General features: G+C 45.0%; 1 protein-coding gene across 1 annotated transcript in view; it reads right to left on the bottom strand.

Annotated features, from left to right (window-relative positions):
- The window catches only part of LOC136855761 (hepatoma-derived growth factor-related protein 2-like), a 203,265-nt gene that overhangs the window by 149,008 nt on the left and 31,859 nt on the right, over nt 1-22,398 (bottom strand). The window contains exon 3 of the mRNA XM_067133118.1: nt 13,806-13,938. Coding sequence (XP_066989219.1) covers nt 13,806-13,938 — 133 coding nt within the window. The remainder of the gene's footprint in view (nt 1-13,805; nt 13,939-22,398) is intronic.

The following is a 22,398-nucleotide window of genomic DNA, read 5'->3' as shown; positions in this document are numbered from 1 at the left end:
TTATTTTAGGTGATGGTTTTTTAGCTAAATTGTTAAGCTATTCCTGTGGCTACATTGTTTTGTATTGTTTAGGATAGTAAAAACTTATCTTGTGCATATTTATATAATTGATTATTCTATTTGGATAAGTAAAAAGCATATTCAAAATTAATTTTATTTTTTCTTAGTAAAATTTTAGATTTTGACATTTAACCTTTTTATGTTTACAAGCTTTTATGGCCAATTCTCTGCTACTTTTTCACTCGGCGACACAGGTCGATCCCAGAAAAGGGATTTTGACAAAGGAAAATCTATTTCTGGGTGAAGACCTGTGTCAATGAGTGAACCCTTTCCCTCTTTTTCCCACCCTAGGCTGGCCAAAGCTTGGGTGCTATTTCGGGATGGAGGTTCTGGGTAGAAGTAGTAGTAGCGAGCGGAGAAGGACCGCTGTATCGGCACCCCTTAAGTAGAGGGGTTTTGGGAGGGGAGAGATCTATTTGGGTTAAGCATCTGTGGTAGTGGCTTCCACTCGCTCCTAGATGACATACCGACATCCTATAAGGATGATCGCTCCAGAGGTAGTAACTCTGGCATCCTATTAGCTGTATAGCTTTTTTCTCTGATATATCTAGCAAATATTTATACCTAGAAATGTGTGCTATATGGGACATTTCACTGGGCGACACAGGTCTTCACCCAGAAATAGATTTTTCCTTTGTCAAAATCCCTTAATCGTTATTTTTACTTTTTTTACTTGGTCTTACTGTTTGAAGAGCTTTGGTACGAAACACTAAAGAAAACATTCACTGGAGTGAGTGAAAAAACAATAGGAGGAGCCCCCTTCACCTGAACCGTTGGAGCCTATAGATAAAAACTGGTGGGCTCTTGCCTCCATTGTAAGCCTCAAGTACTGTATAGTATAGTTTGTAAAGAAAAAGAAATCACCTCAAAGTGGGAGACAGAAAAAGAGTAAGACTGAGAAGTTTGAGGTGAATGAAGAAATGAGAAGTTTGAGGTGAATGAAGAAAGTGAAAGGTTACTGAAGAAGTTGATGTTGATAGTGAAAAACTATGGAAGTAAAAATATAACACTGTATTTCCTGATTTGTTGTCAGCAAGGCTTAAAAGGTTCTTTTGGGGGTCGTGGTAGTATTAAGTTAGGCTAAGTTAGGTATAGAAGTACGTAGGTTAGATTAAGTATTGAGAGACGATAATTGCTAAACTGTGGCAAATGTTAAATACCATTAGGATACGGTTCTGTTTGAAGGTCTTAAGGCTACTGTAATATTAAGGAAATAAATTAGGTTAAGGAAAGTCAAAGTTTCATTTAATAACCTCCAAATCTGTTCCCATTGTACTGCCCCAATTGTGTACAGCTAAAAGCCCCTACATAATATTCTGGCGCCCGACGTGGGGCTCGAAGACAGTAAAGTAAGAGTGGGGTGCATAATTGGAGGTAGCAGAGGGAGCAAGGTTGGAAGGTGTTGGGCCAGGTGAAGGGGAGCAAGGCTGGAATGAGAGGTGGGATAGGCTGACTTGCATGATAATCAGCATACAGGGTAAGTTAGAGGAAGCCCAGGCAAGGGAAAGTAGATTGGTTACAAGAATGGAGGCGATAGATGAGAAAGCCCAGGTAAGGGAAAGTAAATTGGTTGCAAGAATGGAGGCAATGGAGAAGATGGTGGCTGAAATGGCTAAGAGTGGGCCCGACGTTAGGAAGGGAAGTGAGAATGATGAGGTAAAAGGTGCAAAGGAGAAATTCCCTAAGAAAGGAAAGGAGTTGTCATTGTCAAGTAAGAGTAAGGGAATACCTGCCATGGTACGGTAGACGTCAGTATGAGTGAGGTGAGTGAAAGTGATGAGGAAGAGAAAAGTAAGAAAATAAAGGGAAACAAGAGAACAGAAAGGGGAGAGGTGAGAAGAAAGAGGAATTTTAGAAGAATGAAAGTGGTAGTAGTAGTAATTGTAGTAGTGAAGGTTTGAGTGAGGCAGAAGAGAAAAAGGCCAAAACGATGTTCCTGAGGGAGGTTCCCCGCATAGAGAAATTTAACATCGGGAGGGAAGGGGCGTACGTGAGTTTTTCGAGGAGTATGAGAAGTATTGTAGGCAAAAGTATGGAGAGAATGAAAGTGTGTGGATGAAGCAGCTGGGAGAGTTCTTGGATGGGCAGTTGAAGATGTGCTACAAGAGCATGTGTGAGGGTGAACCAGGATGTGAGTCCGTGAAGGCTAGAGTGATTAAGCAGGTGAGGTGAAGAGCATGAAAGGAAGTGTTGTGTACAAGAAGGATGATAGATTTGAGGAGGCCGAGATGAAGATTGGAGAGGAAGTGGGCTTGTATGCTCATAGACTGGAAGCGTTGGCAAGAAGAAAGTATGGAGAGGAAGGAATTGAGGAAAACAAACACCTCATGCAGAAGTTCTAGGCCACTATCCCTGAGAAGATTAGGGTAATTTTAAATGAGACGGAAAAAGATCAGAAGCGGTTGTCAGGGAAGCGCTTGGATTGGGAGGATGTTTTAGAGATTCTAGAAGACATAAGAGTAGATGAGGATGAAGCAAAGGAAACGTATGCTGGGTCTGAGGTGGTAAATGGAAGGACATATAAAGATGCTTTGGTGAGTGAGGAGTTAAGTGTGATGCGAGCCTTGCTGGAGGAATGTAGGAAAGACCAGATAGAAAGAGGAAGAAAGAATGTGCAAGTGAATGTGGGGAGTAACGGAAAAAGGAGCTTTAGCAGAAGCCGAGAGAGGTTTAGGATTGGAAGTGTGAGTAGAGCAAATGGAAATGTGAAGGGAAGTCATAAGGGAATGAGTGGTAGTAGTGAGGGGTGTTACAGGTGTGGAAGGACTGGTCATGTTAACCCTTAAACGCCGAGCCTCTATTTACAAAAACGTCCCCCGTATGCCGGCGTTCTCGGGAGTTAGCGCGAAGCAGAAAAAGTTTTTTCAAAAATCACAGCAAGCGCTTAGTTTTTAAGATTAAGAGTTCATTTTGGCTCCTTTTTTTGTCATTGCCGGAAGTTTAGTATGCAACCATCAGAAATTTAAAAAATATCATTATCATATATAAATATTGAAATATATGACAGCGCAAAAAAAATTTTCATATATAATTTTATACAAATCGCGCTGTGAGCAAAACGGTTAAAGCTAACGGATTATTTTTTTTTCTTTGTATTGTACACTAAATTGCAATGATTTTGGTATATAACACATTGTAAAACGATCAAAGCAACACAGAGAAAATATTATCACAATATGATGCATGAATCCGTAACGCACGGACGTAAAAATTTTTTTTTTCAAAATTCACCATAAATCGAAATATTGTGCTAGACACTTCCCGTTTGTTGAAAAATGAAGCTAATTGATTGAATATTACTAAACTGTAAGTGTTTTAGCTTACAATTGCAGTTTTCGACCATTTCGGTCAAGTTAAAGTTGACCGAAGGTCGAATTTTTTCTATTTATCGTAATTTATATGAAAATATTTCAAAACTGATAAAAGCTACAACCATGAGTTATTTTCTGTTGTATTCTACATGAAATTGTGCACATTTTCATATATAAAAGTTTATGTAACAACTAATATGAAATGGTGCAAACATTACGACAACGTGACGAAAGAATTTCCGAGATGTTCGGCAGAGTTACCGCGCGGACGTAAGGAAAATGTTTTTTTTCAAAAATTCACCATAAATCGAAATATTGTGCTAGAGACTTCCAATTTATTGCAAAATAAAGGTAAATGATTGAATATTACTAGAATGTAAGAGTTTTAGCTTACAATTGCATTTTTTTACCATTTCGGTCGAGTTAAAGTTGACCGAAGGTTGAAATTTTGGCAGTTATCGTGATTTATGTGAAAATACTTCAAAAGTGATAAAAGCTACAACCATGAATTATTTTCTGTTGTATTCTACATGAAATTGCGCACATTTTCATATATAAAAGTTTACGTAACGACTAATGTAAAACGATGCAAACATTACGACAACATGATGAAAGAATTTCTGAGATGTTCGGCCAAGTTACCGCGCGCAGACGTAAGGAAAGTTTTTTTTTTCAGAAATTCACCATAAATCGAAATATTGTGCTAGAGACTTCCAGTTTGTTGCAAAATGAAGGTACATGATTGAATATTACTAGAATGTAAGAGTTTTAGCTTATAATTGCGTTTTTTTACCATTTTGGTCGAGTTAAAGTTGACTGAAGGTTGAAATTTTGGCAGTTATCGTGATTTATATGAAAATATTTCAAAACTGATAAAAGCTACAACCATGAGTTATTTTCTGGTGTATTCTACATGAAATTGCACACATTTCCATATATAAAACTTTATGTAACGACTAATATAAAACGGTGCAAACATTACGACAACATGACGAAAGAATTTCTGGCGCGGACGTAAGGAAAAAGTTTTTTCAAAAATTCATCATAAATCGAAATATTGTGCTAGAGACTTCCAATTTGTTGCAAAATGAAGGTAAATGATTGAATATTACTAGAATGTAAGAGTTTTAGCTTACAATTGTGTTTTTTTACCATTTCGGTCGAGTCAAAGTTGACCGAAGGTTGAAATTTTGGCAGTTATCGAGATTTATATGAAAATATTTCCAAACTAATAAAAGCTACAACCATGGGTTGTGTTTTGTTGTATTCTACATGAAATTGCACACATTTTCATATATAAAACTTTACGTAACGGCTAATATAAAACAGTGCAAAATTTATGACAAAATGACGAAAGAATTTCTGAAATTTTCGGCAGAGTTACCGCGCGAACATAAGGAAAAAGTTTTTTTCAAAAATTCACGATTAATCGAAATATTGTGCTGGAGACTTCCAATTTGTTGCAAAATGAAGGTAAATGATTGAATATTACTAGAATGTAAGAGTTTTAGCTTACAATTGCGTTTTTCGACCATTTCGGTCGAGTCAAAGTTGACCGAAGGTTGAAATTTTTTGTAGTTGACGACGTGCACGCGTCCACTTGGCACCCAACAGACAATTTTAGTCGACGTATGATACGTCCAGTAGGCGTTTAAGGGTTAAAGTGGATTGTAGGGTGGAGGACTAATGTTGGAGTTGGCGCAGAGAGTTTGGGAGAAATGTCGATGTTGGACGGTAGCTCTGCATGTTATGAGATAAGGCAGGTTGCACGTGTTTGATGGGATTATAGATGTAAAGGACCCAAAGGTGTGTGTATATGGGGTTACTTTCGGCGAAGCTGAACTGGCCACTAAAGGCTTAACAAGGCAGTGCAGAGGTATAACTACCGGCCGGGTAGTTGGGTGGTTGCAGTGGTGGACCCACGCTACCACCCTCCCAGCGTCACGCATTCACTTTACTTTCTGGCCTAGGGCAGATTGTGGGGAGGCTGAAGTGGGTAACCTGAGTAAAGGACCTCGGGTTTGTATGTTAGGAAAAATGCATTTTACTTTTAAAAAATGCGATTTGTTCCTACACAAATACAAACCCTTGGTCCTTTACTTACATGAGAACTCATGATTCGGTGGGAGGAATCTGAGTGTAGGTCTCTGAACGACTGGAAGTTCAACCACACCTTATGTTCTCCTGGGGTAAGAGCCAGGAGGACATAGCCACCGGACTGTGACCACTGTTATGAGAACTGGAGTGTCACGAACCAGTCTACTAGACCGCCCCTGCTGCGACGAAGTTACGGTAGGTAAGCGAACACACAGCAAGGTGACAGACAGAGAGAACCTTCCCCAGCCACAGAAGAGGTGACCCGAGGATGTCGGGGACTAAGGACCAAAATGAAGAATGGGTTTGGTAATTAGCCCGCAAACCCCTTCCCCGCCTTGTAAGGGAAGGAGGGGACATTACATCTAATGTGCACCTGAAAGGCAACAAAGATTAGGATACTCAAGACATGAAACTCGCCTGCGTCTGCCTCTGTCGTGCCTACCACCTGTCTAGGCCCTCTCGCGACGCTCCACCACGGGTTGGAGATCGTGAGGGGTCCATGGCTTCCACTGGTTATACCAGCAGACACGACAGTAGTGTTCGCTCCACCTCTCCCACCCCCTCAACTTCCTCAGGATTCTCTGGGAAGAAACAGGGGTCGGTAGGATTGCTGGGGCTGAGGCTCTTCTGCAATCAGCATCAGGGGCATCCAGTCCTTCCTCACTCCAACCAAGTGAGAGGTCGTACGCCTCTGTTGTACAGGGCAAAGAGACGGGGTCTGCCTCAGGCTCTCCTGCAGGAGGGGTCTTTCTGGATGACCGTCTCTCGGAAGGTCCTCTTCCAAGAGATCTTGACACTCCAGAAATACAGAGAGCATTTGTTGAGGTCGTTGCGCTGATCCGTCAGCACAACGGTCTGGAGGAACCACTTCCGACTCCCTTGGAAGAACGGTCGTCCAGGTTGGAGGAGTTTTACCCTTCCAAGAAGGAGCCGAAACCCTCCCTTGGACTACCATGGTCTCCCTTGGCAGACAGGGTCCTCAAGCAAGTGAACGACTTGGTCTCCGGACCAGCGTCTTTGCTTCGCTTGACTCACTCCACCAAGCTGTTGCCTCCCCCTCTACCGAGACAGAAGAAATACTATGTGCCCTCGGAGGGAGCACTGCAGCAGAAGGTAGTGGAACCGGGTCTAACTCATCTAGCTCCTGGTGCCACTTCAGCTCAGCTAATGGGGAGCCTGTGCTTCTCACACAAGCTGGGCTGAACGCCTTGGAGGGGACAGCTCTGTCTGCTCTCCAGTCGATCTCCTGACTTGACAACTGGGCCTTCGCTATGTCGAGGATCACGTCTTCGTCTGGCTCTCATAACGAAGACCCGACCTTCAGGAGTCTTTGCCAGTCCGGTGGGAAAGCCATTTCTTTTATAACCCACCAGACGGCAAACCTGGGGGCAAACCTGGTGCTGGAGAGACGGGATGCAGTGTTGTCCCGAATCTACAGATCAGTGGGCGCCGAAGCTGCAGTCTCCCTGCACAACGGACCAATTCTAGATGCCACCTCCCTCTTCCCCAGAGGAGGGGTGGATGCTGCGGTGGACAAGAGGAAGGCCGACGAGCGTGACCGTCTTGTCCACCAGGCAGCGACGAAAGGTGTCACGTAGCCTTCTCGTCCTGCGGCCCGGATTATGAGCCAGGCTAGCACCTCAGCCCCGAAGTAGTCTGGTGCTTCGACGGGTGCTCGGGGGAAAGTCCAGACCTCTTCTTCTTCTCCTCCACGGAAGGAACCGCAGGGTCCCTTTCGTTAACTTGTCCCCCCCAAGAGGAAAGGTAAGGCAAAGAAGAAGAGGGGAGGAGCTCACTAGGGACGGTGAGTCCCCCTCAGATGCTGCTGTCAGTGAGGGGGTGCCTATCATGCCACTGGGCAACTTGGCAGCGATACGGAGCGGAGACCTGGGTAGTGAATGTCCTTCGGGAAGGATATTCTCTACCCTTCGAGTCACCGCCTCCCCTCACCGACACACCGGTCCAGTTCCCCTCTTACATTCAAGAACCCCAGAAGAGAGAGGCCCTAATTCGGGAGGTCGAAACTATGCTGAGCAAGGGAGCCATCGAAGTCGTCGAGGATCGATCTCTGGGCCTCTACAGCAGGATCTTTCTCGTGGAGAAAGCTTCCAGCACGTGGAGGCCAGTAATCGACCTCTCCCCACTGAATCGTTTCATTCGCCAGACTTGGTTCAATATGGAGACGGTGCGAACAGTACTGTCAGCCACCTGGGAGGACGACTTCATGCCGACGGTGGACTTGATGGAAGCATACTTCCAGGTACCGGTTCATCCATCCCCTCGTCGGTACCTTCGCTTTGGCACAGATGCCAACCCTGTGGAAGACAAAGACGGGTGGGGGGGGCCCTAACCCAGGGATCAGAGAGTCTGGGTGAGGGGGAGAACTGAGAAGAGTGTAGCCTAGGTCCACCAATCTCGCCTCCTCTCTGACTGCGGATGCAGACACGGGACAGTGAGACAGACTCAGAACTGTGAATTGGCAGCAAGGGAAGGCCTTCAGGGCTTAGATACGATTGCGAAGGATTAACAACCAACGTAGTCAAAGTTGCCGAAGACAGCACCTCCGACACCTTGGTCTCCTTATGCTTGTACCTAGGCCTCCGAGAATACCTATCCCACTGCTCAGGGGACCAAAGCCTACACTCATTGCAAGGTTCGTCAACAGTACAATCAGGAGGGTCCTTGCTCCCTTTCCTACATTTTAAGCAAAGGGAGTGAGGATCCGAGTCCGCACTACAGCGGAAGGCGTCACATTTTCTATCCTTACCAGGACATACCCAGCGCACAGGCTTATCCAAGTCATGGGTTTGTAGTAATTCATCCATAATTACAAACACGCACAGCTATACTCAAGTAACAAAGAAAAAACAGGAACAAACGCCATGAAAAAGGTGAAGCTTTAGCATCCAGGGAGGTCCGAGCATAGAGCAGGAAAACACGTCATCAGACAAGGTCGGAAAGTAAAGTGAATGCGTGACGCCGGGAGGGTGGTAGCCTGGGTCCCCAACTGCAACCACCCATCTACCCGGCCGGTAGTTATACCACCGCACTGCCTTGTTAAGTCCTTAGTGGCCAGTTCAGCTTCGCTGAAAGTAACCCCATATAAGCAAAGGACCAAGGGTTTGTATTTGTGTAGGAACAAAGAAAAGGTGGAGAGGCATACATCTTGGTGATAGATTAGGAAGTTTGAGAAGTGTAGTCGATTTGAGTGATAGTGAGCCGAAGGGGAAAGGACAGAAAAGAGTGGAGTAAGGAAAAGCTTAGGGAAAAGGTAAGGTTGAATGAAAAGTTGAGTGAGAAAGAGAAAGAGCAGGTGTATGAGTTGTTATGGGAGAGAAAGGGTGTGTTGAGTTAAGGGGATGAGGACTTTGGGACAGCTAGATTGCTGGAGTTCCGTATTCAGCTGACAGATGAAACACTGATTTATCAGAGACCCCGACATTTCCGGCTCCGGTAATGCGAGAGATTGAAGAGCAGTGTGAAGAGTTGGAAGGCAGGAGTGATTGAACTCGGTAAGAGTGCTTAGAATAGTCTAATTGTGGCGGTAAGAAAGCCTGATGGGAATCTGCGAATGTGTATTGATTATCGGAGAGTACATGAGGTGACAGTGAAAGAAAGATTCCGTATGTGTGTGGTGCCTGACTGCATACTGTGTATACAGTATGCATGGGATGACAGTGTTTAGCAAGATGGATCTGGTAAAGGGGTATTATCAGATGTCAGTGGTGGAGGATTGTAGACTGATAACTGCCTTCTCGACTACAAAAAAACAGTATCAGTTCTGCAATCTCAGTTTTGGATTGGCACATGCCCCAGCTGCCTTTCAGAGAGCAATGAAGGTCGTGCTGAGTGGTTTTCCCCCCGAGAATGTGTTCGTGTTTCTTGATTGACATTTTGGTGATGAATAAGATGGTAGAAGAGCACAAGAGGTTGGTGCGAGCAGTGTTAAAGAAGTTAGAAGAAGTGGGGGTGAACGTTAAAGTGAGTAAGTGTGAGTGGTTCATGGAAGAGGTGGAATTTTTGGGTCAAAAGGTGCGTGAGTCTGGAGTGCGAAAAGCAAAAAAGTTTGTAGAAAAAATGAGAAATTTCCCTCGACCCAGGACTGTGCGAGAGTTGCGTGGATTTTTGGGATTGATCGAGTTTGGAAGGAAGTTTGTGGACAACTGTTTGGGAATTGCAAAGCCATTGTCAGAATGGACAGGCTGTAGGAAGAGTACAGTTGTGAGGTGGGATGAAAGGATGGTGGAAGCGTTCAAGAAATTGAAAGAGGAAGTGGTTAAGGATGTGGAGTTGGCTTACCCTGACTACAGTGCAGATGCCAGTAAGCTAGAAGTGTATGAGGATGCAAGTGGAGTGTCGATGGGTGGATGTTTGATGCAGAAGCGAGTGGTGAGTGGAGTTGACAGGGATGGAGTGATAGCATATGTAAGTAAGGCATCTAGTTTGGCAGAGCGAAAGTATTCAACTGTTGAGAGAGAGTTGGCTGCCTGCGGTGTTGTGTGAAAACGTTATGACCGTTTCAGTATGGTGTGAGGTTTGTGGTGCGTATGGACCATCAACCTCTAGTCACGTGTATCTGCAGAGAATGAAAGGAGTGGATGCTAGGATTGCATGAATGGTGGAGGATTTGAGTGATTTTGATTTTGTAGTTGAGTACATCCCAGGTAAAAGAAATATTGTTGCAGATATGATGTCTAGACTACCTGGGGAAGGGAAAGAAGAGAAAATAAAAGACATAAGACCAGAGTATCTGCTGAGAGGATTGGTGGTAGCACGTGAGAGTATGGGAGGTGGTGACTCGATGTTTGAAAATTTGTGGTATGGATTGAATGATTTGGTAGATGAAGGTTTGAAGGTGAGGGTACCTGGAAGTGTGAATGAACTAAGGGCGGAGGTAACTGAAGAAGTTTGCAAGAGACCTGAATGTTTGGGAGCGTCAAATGTTGAATGGATTCGGAAGAGTCTGAGGGTTATGATGTGTCCTGGAGTAGCCCCATTTCAGGAGGTTTTGGTAGCAGTGAGCAATAAGTAAAGGTGATTGTGTCCGTAAACATTGGTGGTGAGAAACCTATAGTGTATCGACGAGGGAGTGAAAGAGAGTGAGCATGAGTTGCATTTGCAGTGTTTGAGTGGGTGCACTATAACTAGGTCATAGGAAAAAAAGAACTATGAAAGGAAGTATGAGACTAAGGAAAATGTTGAAGAGAGAATGCCAGAGTTGTTGGAAGTGGATGATGACAGTAAGGAAGTAAATGAAGGATGTCTGGTTAGTGGAAGAGACAGGTGTATGTGCGTACACAGGAGAGCAAATGCAATGATTGTGGGACTAGATGTCAATGGAGGACAGTATTGTGGTTTGGTTGACACCGGAGCACAAATATTGTTGGTGAACGCACGAGTAATTAGGGATGTTGAGAGAGTGAATTGGAACGTTAAAAGGAGAGTGGTGAATGTGTCAATAAGAGGTACAGCAGGAAGATTGGTTGGATGGGAGGAAGTGAGGTTGAAAGTAAGGTTGGGAGAGTTTGAGGTGGAAGCTTGTTTTGTAGTACTGGGAGACAAGCAGATGCCATGTTGTTTCCTGCTTGGGATAGATTTCTTGAGGAAGAATGGGTTGGTAGTGGATGTTGGGACAGGAGTTCTGTTGAAAGATGAGGTTGTAATAAGGAAGATTCAAAGTGAGGCGGTGAATATGGCCAGGTTTGTGGGAATGATTGATAGGAGTCTGAGTGAGGAGGATGTAGTGGAGTTGGACAAGAGTGAGAATGAATTGTCAACAGCGGAGGACATGGGGGAGATGCAGCGGAAGTGCTTCATGGTGAGTGAGTTGAGATGTACTAGAGAGGGAGTACCTGGAAGAAGATGGCCTTTGTTGTTCAGTAAATGGATGCGGTTTTGCTGAAAGATTTGTGCTGTGTGAAGGAGTGGTGTATTTTTCGAGAGAAGATGGGAGAGTTGATGTATGCTCCATTGTTCTCGATGAGTGCAGTAGGGATGTGCATTTTAGTCCATGAGAAATATGGACATATGGGGAAGTTTAAGCTGATCGAGTGTATGAGAGAGTGGATGTTTTCCCCGTATTTGAGGAAGATTTGTACGGATGTGGCAGTCACATGTGAAGAATGTCAGAAAGGAAAGTATCAGAGAGTGTATGCTAGCCCACCTGTTTTGAAGCTGAGTATGAAAGAACCGTTTGAGTTAGTAGCGATTAATTGTGTGGCTTTGCCGATAACTGCGAGAGGAAATGTAGGAGTGGTTGTTATGGTAGATCATAAGAGTAAGTTTGGAAGTTGTGCAGCTGTGAAGAATAAAACTACAACTTCCCTCGGGAGTACGAGGCAACCTTCCTCTTCCTCTGCTAGCTCAGGAGAAGAGGTGATGGGACTTGACGACAAAGATGAAGGTGGCGACCACGACCACTTCCTTTTCCTCTTCTTGATCTTGTTCAGCATGACCTTCAACAACAGCATGTAGAGGACATCACCCAAAGATGACATATACAGCAGCATCCAGAACACATGCCTGATGCTGCATGAGGGGTCATCAAGGAAGTAGAAGCAGTCTTACAGCTAGTGGACACTATGGCCAGTAAGACATCACGGTCATGGTTGCAGCAGTTAACGGCAGGCCTCTCATAAACTAAAAGTGATCAATAAGTTCATAGACACTTGCGCCCCTGAAAGGCCTAGTGCCACATAACACTTTGACAGTGCCTAACCCCACGGTTTCCTCTCCAAAAAGTGCTAGTGATTGTGGGGTTTGTATATATAACAACAAACAACAATCACATAAAAATATTTCAACAAAAAAGAAAAAACATAAACAGAAAGCAAACGGCAGTCAGGCAGAGAAGCACAAAGATGTCTTTGCGTGATGGCAGCTGGAGTGCAGACTGACGAATGGGCAGGGCTTCCCCCCTACTGTCAGTAGTTAGTGGCGTTGTCTGAAAGTCAAATGGCCATTCCAGCCCACGTAAGCAGGCTAAGTCCTAAGTAAAGACCAAAGGTTCATATTTGTGAAGGAGGAAACAAGCGCTTCATGAGCTAAAAATGTTTAGATCAGAGAGATTTATGAACAATCACTCCCCACCTTTCCTGATTATAGAGATAAGAGACTGAGGAAACAAAGATCAATATAAAATTCCATCCAGTAATAAAACTACCTCCTCACTGGACTAGGCATATATGAACTTGTACACACCTGAAATATTTACCTAAAAACTATACATGAACCCCAGATCATAAACATGCAGTAGAACATTTCAGACATAAAGGGCCACACCATTCTGTACAACATGGAGGGTCCAATTCTTCATCAGGCATAAGATTTGCAGCCGTATCCTCCCAACAAAACATACTGTTCTCCTTTGCCAAAACTGCTCCCATTTCTACAGAAGAATTATGTAGAAATGTGACATTTTTAACAACTCTGGATTAAAAATAAAATACCTTGCAAAACAACTAAAATTCCCACTTCATAAATTATATGATAAAAATATAAAACAGAATATATAAAACAGCGATAGCAACAAATCAGAACATATCAAACCCAAAGTGTGATTATGAAATTCATCATATCAAAAGGGCAGATGCATACATGTAATTCTGATACATCTTAGAATAGGTTACTTCAGTCTGACCTACAGACATTTGATGAATGGCCCACAAGATCCAATCCCTTTACATATGGACTGTAGAGTAACATTAACAGTTTGTGTGAATGCACAGAATATAATCAAATCAGAATCTCCAACATTTTTAATTAAGGAAATTACAAGATTTCTAACGAGCTGTGATCTAATAAGTAAAATCGAAGACTTTTCATCAATAAAGTTAAACCCTTCAGACTAGCCATGTGAGAGCTAAATAATTTAGCTTAGAGGTCAGGTTAAACTACTTAACAACAAAAATAATGGATGATGGCAGTTAAGAACTAAACGAACTCTTGCAGATAAAAGCAGACACTGAACTCTTGAGTTTAACTATGATTTTTCATATAAAAATGACTTGATTCAAAACTCTTTTTCATGAAATTTCTTTCATAACTGTTGCTTTCAACTTGACAACAATGCCAACAGATGTACTGTATATGTGTGCCTTATTATAAACTGACGCCAAATTGTTTTGGAGAATAATTGGGGATATACCTTAGCTTACATTCTTAATTATGAAATAAAATTTTAAATTTTCAAAGTTCAGTCATATACTGACCCTCGCACAAGTGAATGCCACAATTCCAACAACAAATCAACAGTTTCAAAAATGAACTCCAGTCCCTTCCACGTTAATGATGAACAGTAGACCAACTTCATGACATACAATACACAACAGTACTTACTATACTTGGATCAAAGTTTGGGTTGTTGACAATCTGCCACATGCCCTCATTGAACCCTTTTCTTTTCTGCGGTTTCCCCAGTTTCTCAACATTTTCTTCATATGGAAATATGTCATCGGGTTTAAGTTGTGCTCTGAAAAAATTAAGTTTTCAATCAATGAAACGACTGTGACAAGGAATTTTTCAAAAGACTCATTCAAATATAATTACAAAAAGTTTCTGCAGCTGATGAATGTCAAGTCATACTAACAGTTATTAAATTTACATGCACAGCAGTGTAAATAACTAATGATACCGTACTAAAAGACCAAAGAAACAAATATAAACTAATGATATTGTACTAAAAGACCAACGAAATAAATACGTCCATCAATCAAATCATGATTTGTTTCCAAGCATACCCGTTACTTTACAATTGCCTAATTCTGTTCTAGCACATTTAGGCTACTATAAGGAACCAGTTCGTACACATGAAAAAAACTATTTGTATTTTTCAAAGTTAATGCTCCCACTACTCTGAAAAAATTTTATTTTCATGATACAATTAAGCTTCATATATACCTACCAAGTAATTATATAGCTATAGGTTTTAAACCATGGCAGCCTAAAAATTCAAAATTCACAGTAGCGCTTCATTTGTTTTGTGTAGGTGACAAAACCCCGCCCACTTTCGGGGAAGAAGAAAAACAGCAAAGGGCTCAGTTCGTTTGTGTCCATGCTAAGGGAGGAGGGAGGTCTTTGATTCTATAATTACTTGGTAAGTATATATGAAACTTAATTTTATCATGAAAAATGATATTTTTATGATAAAATAAAGTTTTGTACATACTTACCCGGCAGATATATACTTAGCTATAGTCTCCGACGTTCCCAACAGAATTTCAAATCTCGCGGCACACGCGGCAGGTAGGTCAGGTGATCTACCTTTCCCGCCGCTGGGTGGCGGGAATAGGAACCATTCCCGTTTTCTAATCAGATTTTCTCTTCCACCTGTCTCCTGAGGGGAAGCTGGGTGGGCCATTAATCGTATATATCTGCCGGGTAAGTATGTACAAAAATGATATTTTAATGATAAAATAAGGTTTGTTCATACTTACCTGGCAGATATATATATAGCTGTATTCTCCGAAGGTCCGACAGAATTTCAAATTTCGCGGCACACGCAGTGGCCGGTCAGGTGGTTAGTACCCATTCCCGCCGCTGGGAGGCGGGTATCAGGAACCATTCCCATTTTCCATTCAGATTTTCATAGTGCCGTTGTCTCCTGAGGGGAGGAGGGTGGGCACTACGAATATATATCTGCCAGGTAAGTATGAACAAACCTTATTTTATCATTAAAATATCATTTTGTTCATGAAACTTACCTGTCAGATATATATATAGCTGAATCGCACCATTGGAGGTGGGCAGAGACAGCATAGGATTGAGAAACAAAACAATGTAGATGATTACACATCTTGGTTCCTTACCTTTTAGCATAGCTGACTTCGTGATTACTGTCACCCAAGTCTGCGTCTGCTTTACTGGAGTTTCCAACGAGGTAGAGACCTATAAGGTTGGAGAGTTCCAGACGATCTGTCAACGGGGACGTGACCACTATGTGCCCAGATCGTAGCCCTCAAGAAGGAAGCAAAGAGACAAAAATAACCACCTGACCTACCAAACATCTTGACTAGTAAAAAACTAAGGAAAGGGAAGACTGCCCCCACAGTCTACCCACAACCATAAAAACACAACCAAAAAATTTTAAAAACTATTCCTAACCATACATTAAAGGATAGGATGGGTACTGCCTCCTTCTCCCAAGATCGTTGCCAGCCGAAACGTAAGGTCCCAATGAACAGCAAGACTCATACACTGTTCTTACGTCCTTTAGGTAATGAGAGGCGAACACAGAATGACTTCTCCAAAAAGTGGCATTCATAATCTCGCTCAGAGCCATGTTCTTTTGAAAGGCTACTGACGTTGCCACAGCCCGAACCTCATGCGCTTTAACCTTCAAAAGTTCGAAGTCACTCTCCTGACAACTTTTATGCGCTTCCAGAATGGTGGACCTCAAGAAGAAAGCCAGCGCATTCTTTGACATGGGGACGTCAGGTCTTCTCACCGAGCACCATAGCCTGTCCGCAAGACCTCTCGACTCTTTAGTCTTGTTCAAGTAGAATTTTAGAGCCCAACAGGGCAAAGCAGTCTTTCTGGTTCCTGGCCCAGAATACCCGCCAAACCTTTCAATTCAAAGGACTTGGGCCAGGGGTGAGACGGGTTCTCATTCTTGGCAAGAAACGACGGTTGGAGAGAACACACCGCATCGTCTCCTTTAAAACCAACTGACTTAGATATTGCATGAATCTCACTGATTCTCTTTGCAGTAGCGAGAGCCACTAAAAATAAAGTCTTCTTTGTTAAGTCCTCAAAGAAGCAGCATGAAGGGGTTCAAAGGGCTTTGCATCAGGAACTTAAGAACCACGTCCAAGTTCCAAGATGGAACCAAAAACTGAGGCACCTTAGTCGTCTCGAACGACCTAATGAGGTCATGGAGGTCCGTATTGTTGGCGATATCTAATCCTCTGTGCCAAAGACCGCCCGACAACATACTCTTATACCCCTTAATAGTAGAGACTGCCAGCTTCGAACTTCCCTAAGGAAAAGAAGGAAGTCTGCAATCTGGCTCACAGTGGTCGAGGAAGAGGAAATCCTCTGCTACACCACTGCCGAAATACGCCCACTTCGATTGGTAAACTGCGATCGAGGATGTTCTCCTGGCTCGCGATCGCTCTTGCCACCTGCTTGAAAAACCTCTCGCTCTCGCCAGCATTTCGATAGTCTGAACGCAGTCAGACCGAGAGCGGAGAGGTTTTGATGGTATCGTTCGAAGTGGGGCTGTCTGAGTAGATCTGGACGAAGAGGTAACACCCTTGGAAAGTCTACCAGAAGCGACATTACCTCCGAAACCACTCCTTGTAAGGCCAATACGGAGCGATCAGAGTCATCCTCGTATCTTGCGGAGACGCTAACTTCCTGACCACTTCTCCCAGGATCTTGAAGGGAGGGAAAGCGTAAAGGTCCAGACGAGACCAGTCCCAAAGAAGGGCTGCGTCTATTGACACTGCTCCTGGATCCAGGACAGGAGAGCAGTAAAGCGGAAGCCTGTTGTTCTTTGACGTTGCAAACAGGTCTACTAAGGGACGACCCCATAAACCCCACAGTTTTGGCACACCTCCTGGTTCAGAGTCCACTCTGTCGGGAGCAGTTGATGACGACGACTTAGCAGGTCCGCTCTCACGTTCTGAACGCCTGCTACGAACCTCGTCAAGATCGTAACGTTCCTGGAACTCGCCCACAACAGGATCTCTTTCGCAAGAACGAACAGGGAACGAGAATGAGTGCCTCCCTGTTTTTTCAGGTAAGATAGAGCAGTGGTATTGTCCGCGTTTACCTGGACTGTGCGACCGGACACTTGATCTTGGAAGAATCGAAGGGCTAGAAAAATCGCCCCTAATTCCTTCATATTGATATGCCAGGCCACCTGTTCCCCTCTCCAGATGCCTGACACTTCTCTCTTGCCCAGTGTTGCTCCCCACCCCGACATTGACGCTGCCGGAGAACAACACTAGGTCGGGTTCGGAAGGCTGAGAGACACGCCCTCTGAAAGCCTCGAGGGATCCAACCACCACCTGAGATGCTCCTTCACTTCGAGGGAAAGTTTGAGAGACAACTCGAGATTTTCCTTGTCTTCCCAGTTGTCTTGCAGGAAGAACTGAAGAGGCCTGAGATGTAGTCTCCCTAGGAAAACAAACTTTTCCAGTGAGGAAATGGTCCCCAGCAGACTCATCCACTCCCTCACCGAACAGGTTTCTTTCCCTAGGAAGGCCAGGACTTTTTCGTAGCACAGCTGTTGACGTTCCGGGGACGGAAAAGCCCGAAAAGCCACTGAGTCCATCTGAATCCCCAGATACACGATGGACTGCGTTGGGGTCAGGTGTGACTTTTGAAGTTGACCAGCAGGCCGAGTTCCTTCGTCAGGTTTAAAGTTGCTTGAAGATCCTCCAGACACCTCTCCCCGATGACGCTCGAATCAGCCAGTCGTCCAAGTAGAGCGACACACGTCGCGCCTGCCAGATGCAGCCACCTTGCTACATTCCGCATGATGACGGTGAAAATCATGGGAGCTGTGGACAGGCCAAAGCAAAGAGCTCTGAATTGATACACCTTTCCCTTCAAGACGAACCTCAGGAACTTCCTTGACTGAGGATGTATCGGTACGTGGAAGTACGCGTCCTGAAGGTCGAGGGATACCATCCAATCCCCAGGTCTTAAGGCTCCTAGAACAGACTGCGCCGTTTCCATCTTGAAAGTTTCTTTCGCGACGAAGCGGTTCAGGCTGCTGACATCCAGCACAGGTCTCCAACTTCCCGACTGTTTCGGGACCAGGAACAGCCTGTTGTAGAAGCCCGGGGAATTCAGGTCTAAGACCTGTTCTATTGCTCTCTTGACGAGCATTTGCCGCAGCAGGTCGTATAGGATCTCTTGTTTTCCTGGACCGTACGACGGAGAGAGGTCCAAGGGCGAAAGGCTTAAGGGAGGGGGAGAAAGGAAAGGGATCTTGTATCCTTTCTCTAAAACCGAAAGGGACCAACTGTCTGCCCCTCTCACTTTCCAGACTTCGGAAAACGCAAGAAGCCTGGCACCCACCGGTATCTGGAGGAGAATCACATCACTTCTTGCCCCTACCTCTAGCAAGGGCTTTACCTCTCGAGAGGTTCTTTCCTCGAGAAGAAGGCTTCGAGGATGCTCCGGCACGAAAGGGCTTCTTCATCTTGGGAGAATGTTGACGGTTTGACGTCGTCGAGGTCACAGGAACCGCAGGGCGCTGATGACTGAGCCAACAGGTCCTGTGTGGTCTTCTCTTGTAGGCTTGCAGCGATGTCCTTTACCAACGGCCGGGAAAAGATGATTGGAAAGGGGGAGCAAACAACAGTTCTCCTTTCTGTGCCAAGGAGACGGACTTCGTGGCGAAACCGCCGCAGAATAGAGACCTCTTCTTGAGCACTCCAGTCGCAAAGTGCGAGGCCAATTAAATCAGAACCATCTCGGACCGCCTTGTCCATACAAGACAAGACGCTCAAAAGGTCCGACAAGGAGATCGAGTCCTGACTCCGAGACTTAAGGTCCAAAGCTCCAAGACACCAGTCAAGGAAGTTGAAAACTTCTAACGTCTTGAAAAGGCCCTTCAAAAGATGGTCCATCTCCGTAAGAGTCCAGGGAATCTTGGCCGTCGACAGATGAGACCTCCTACTCGAATCAACGAGCGAGGCGAAGTCTCCCTTAGATGAGGAAGGAAGACGTAAGCCTAAGTCTTCTCCGGTCTCATACCACATCGCCGCTTTTCCCGAGAGTCTTGAAGGGGGAAGGGCGAAAGAAGACTTTCCTTGAGCCTTGCGGGAGTCCATCCACAAATGGACTTTCTTGAAGGCCCGCTTAGTGGAGAGCGATTTAGTCATTTTCAGAAATCCCGGAGCTTTCCTAGACTTAGTAGAAGTCAGTTGAGAAGGAGGGGAGAGAGGTACTGCCGGCAGAAACTTGTCAGGAAACAATTCCTTCAACAGCTTGACGAGGATCTGGTAGTCCGACGACGAGGACTGATCCTTCAACTCATCTTCAGACTCCGAGACCCTGAGTCTATCTCAACATCGGGCGGGAAGAGCAGAGAGAAGTTGGAGAGGAAACACGCTGCAGGGACCTCTGCTTGGAAGAGGAACTGGCGTGCAAAGCAGCTGGAGAACCAGGAACCACACACGAGCCGACAGCAACGGCAGGTGGAGCGTCTTGAAGGGAGTCAAAAACGTCCATCGGGCGCCACGTCTGGCAGCATGACGAGCTTCTTGAGCGTCCAGCCGGGCGTCACGTCTGGCAGCATGACGAACGTCATAAGCCTGGCGGCGTCATCAACAAAATGGAGAACATGACGTCTAGAACGAGAAGGGAGGGGGGACGTCCTGGGGTGACGCCAAGACGATCCTCCCCAACACCCTCTGGGGACGAGTCTAGGGTTCCTTCCACGACGAGCGGGCGAAGCAGACGAAAGGTGACGAACGAGGAGCAGGAGAAGGAGACCGCCTAGATCTCTTCACTGGAAGTCTAACATCCTTCCGACGAGGACGGGACCTGGACTCTCTCTGCAATGAACGAGGAGAGTTGCTGCTGCATGGAGGCAATAAGGGTCCTCGTTGGTGACGCCTCTCTCTCTGGAGAATCACGGAACCTAGAGGCAGAAGGACGAGGGGCGTCCTAATCCTCTTCTCTTGAGGAGGGAGAGCTCTTGGGCGCTCAAAAACGTCTTCTTGGGATGACGTCCGGTACTTCTTTGCGGGGGGAACGATCCACAAACTCTGGCGAGGAGCACAGAGTAGGAGAGAGGGCGTGAAGCCGTCCTCCTCCCTAAAGCTTCTCTTAAGAGGGCGAGAGTCTATCTGACGGTTCCAACCCCTGCGTGGGGAGGACGTGTCAGAAGACGAAAGCAGTCCTTCAGGACCCGAACACGAGATCGAGCCTGGGCAGCCTGGGAAACGTCTTCAGGACCTGCCGAAGGACGCCAGACCGGTGGGGTTCCCGTCACCCTCCTTCGGCTTTCGACATGCTCTCTCCCTGAGTCCTGGGAGTCCAGCAGAGGTCCAGGCCTAGAGGCATGATGGGGCCGGTCTGACGCCCCCTCCACTGCACTGGGGGCACTAGTCACTTCACAACACTTATCTTGGAGAGCTGACACCTTAGATTCTAAAGCACGAATCGATTCCATCATAGCGGAAAGCATATTAGTCTCCACTGGCACGATCTCAGGGGCAGGAGACAAAACCACAGGGTTAGGATCTAAAGGTACAGGGGAGTTAGGGCCGACATCAACACTTCCAAAAGAGAAGCACTCCTGGAGGAAGACCTCCTCAGTCGATCACGCTCCAACTTCCTCACATATTTATCATACGCTCTCCATTCATTTTCAGACAAAGAAGCACATTCATCACACCTATCATTCAACATGCATATATGCTTCCTACAGTTAGAACAAATAGTGTGAGGGTCAACCGCAGCTTCGGCAACCTCACCTTACATTCAGACATCACACACGCACGGTAACTAGCAGAGCTAGACCCAGACATAATGATAATCTAAATCAAAACCCAAAGAAAAGTCAAAAAAGCGTATGCCGATCTACCGATCCAAAGTCAAAATACCAAAAGACAATGAGATACTCAGTAATTTAGAAAAAAGCAAATCCTATGACGGAGGTGCAGACAACAGTTGTTGACAACACCGGCGACAGAGAAAATCTGAATGGAAAATGGGAATGGTTCCTGATACCGCCTCCCAGCGGGAATGAATGGGTACTAACCACCTGACCGGCCACTGCGTGTGCCGCGAAATTTGAAATTCTGTCGGACCTTCGAGAATACAGCTATATATATCTGACAGGTAAGTTTCATGAACAAACTTTATTTTGCCGGGTAAGTATGTACAAAACTTTATTTTATCATAAAAATATCATTTTTGTACATGCAACTTACCCGTCAGATATATACTTAGCTGATTGGCACCCTTGGAGGAGGGTAAGAGACAGCTAATATCTAAAAAACAGGAAACAACATATGTTGTAGGATATAAAAAAAAAAACCATGGTTCTTACCTGATTGGGCAGAAGACTTCATGGATACTGTCTATGAGTCTGCTTGCCTCAAGAGCTTCAGCGAGGTTGCGACCTATGACTGACAGCCCTTCTGGATCGTGTCAATGGGGGCTGACCTACTTACATTACAGAGCCTTTACCTGAATCATATCAATGGGGGCTATCCCTCTTACATGACAGAGCTTTAGGTATCAATAACAAGGAGCACAACAACCAATCCTGACCACCTGACCAAGTCTAACCTTGTCAGTGTTACGAATTGAAAGGGGGCTTTACTTCCAACACCCTCTTCCAATCAACCTTAAAACACACATCACAAAGCATTAAAATCAACTAAAATAACTAAATTATAAAGGATTAGTTTCAGCTGCCTGTCCCAGCACCGAATCCAAAGATACGTACGCTCCTAGAGAGAAGCACTTATCATAAGTAACTCTAACATCCCTCAAATAATGAGATGCAAAAGTCGAATTACATCTCCAGTAAGTCGCCTCTATAAGAGCCTGGAGAGACAACATCTTGTGAAAAGCCAATGATGCTGCAATGGCTCTCACCTCATGCGCTTTCACTCTAAGGAGCTTTAGGTGCTCATCCTCACAAGACAGATGCGCTTCTCTGATTACGTCCTTAATGAAAAAAGCTTGAGCGTTCTTCGAGATGGATCTACTAGGATCCCTGACTGAGCACCAGAGACTCTCGACTGTACCTCCCAGCTGTTTCTTCTTATCTAGGTAGAATTTGAGGCTCCTAACCGGACACAGAGTCCTCTCCAACTCTTGCCCTGACACTGACGAAAGACCTTTCACCTCAAAGCTTCTTGGCCATGGTCTGGAAGGGTTTTCATTCTTCGCCAAGAAGGGTTTGAAGGAGCAAAAAGCTGAGTCTTTCTTAAACCCAACCCTACCTTCCAAAGCC

This window comes from Macrobrachium rosenbergii, chromosome 33, assembly GCF_040412425.1.
Source record: "Macrobrachium rosenbergii isolate ZJJX-2024 chromosome 33, ASM4041242v1, whole genome shotgun sequence".
Lineage (NCBI taxonomy): Eukaryota > Metazoa > Arthropoda > Malacostraca > Decapoda > Palaemonidae > Macrobrachium > Macrobrachium rosenbergii.
This window is presented reverse-complemented; position numbering and strand designations above follow the sequence as displayed.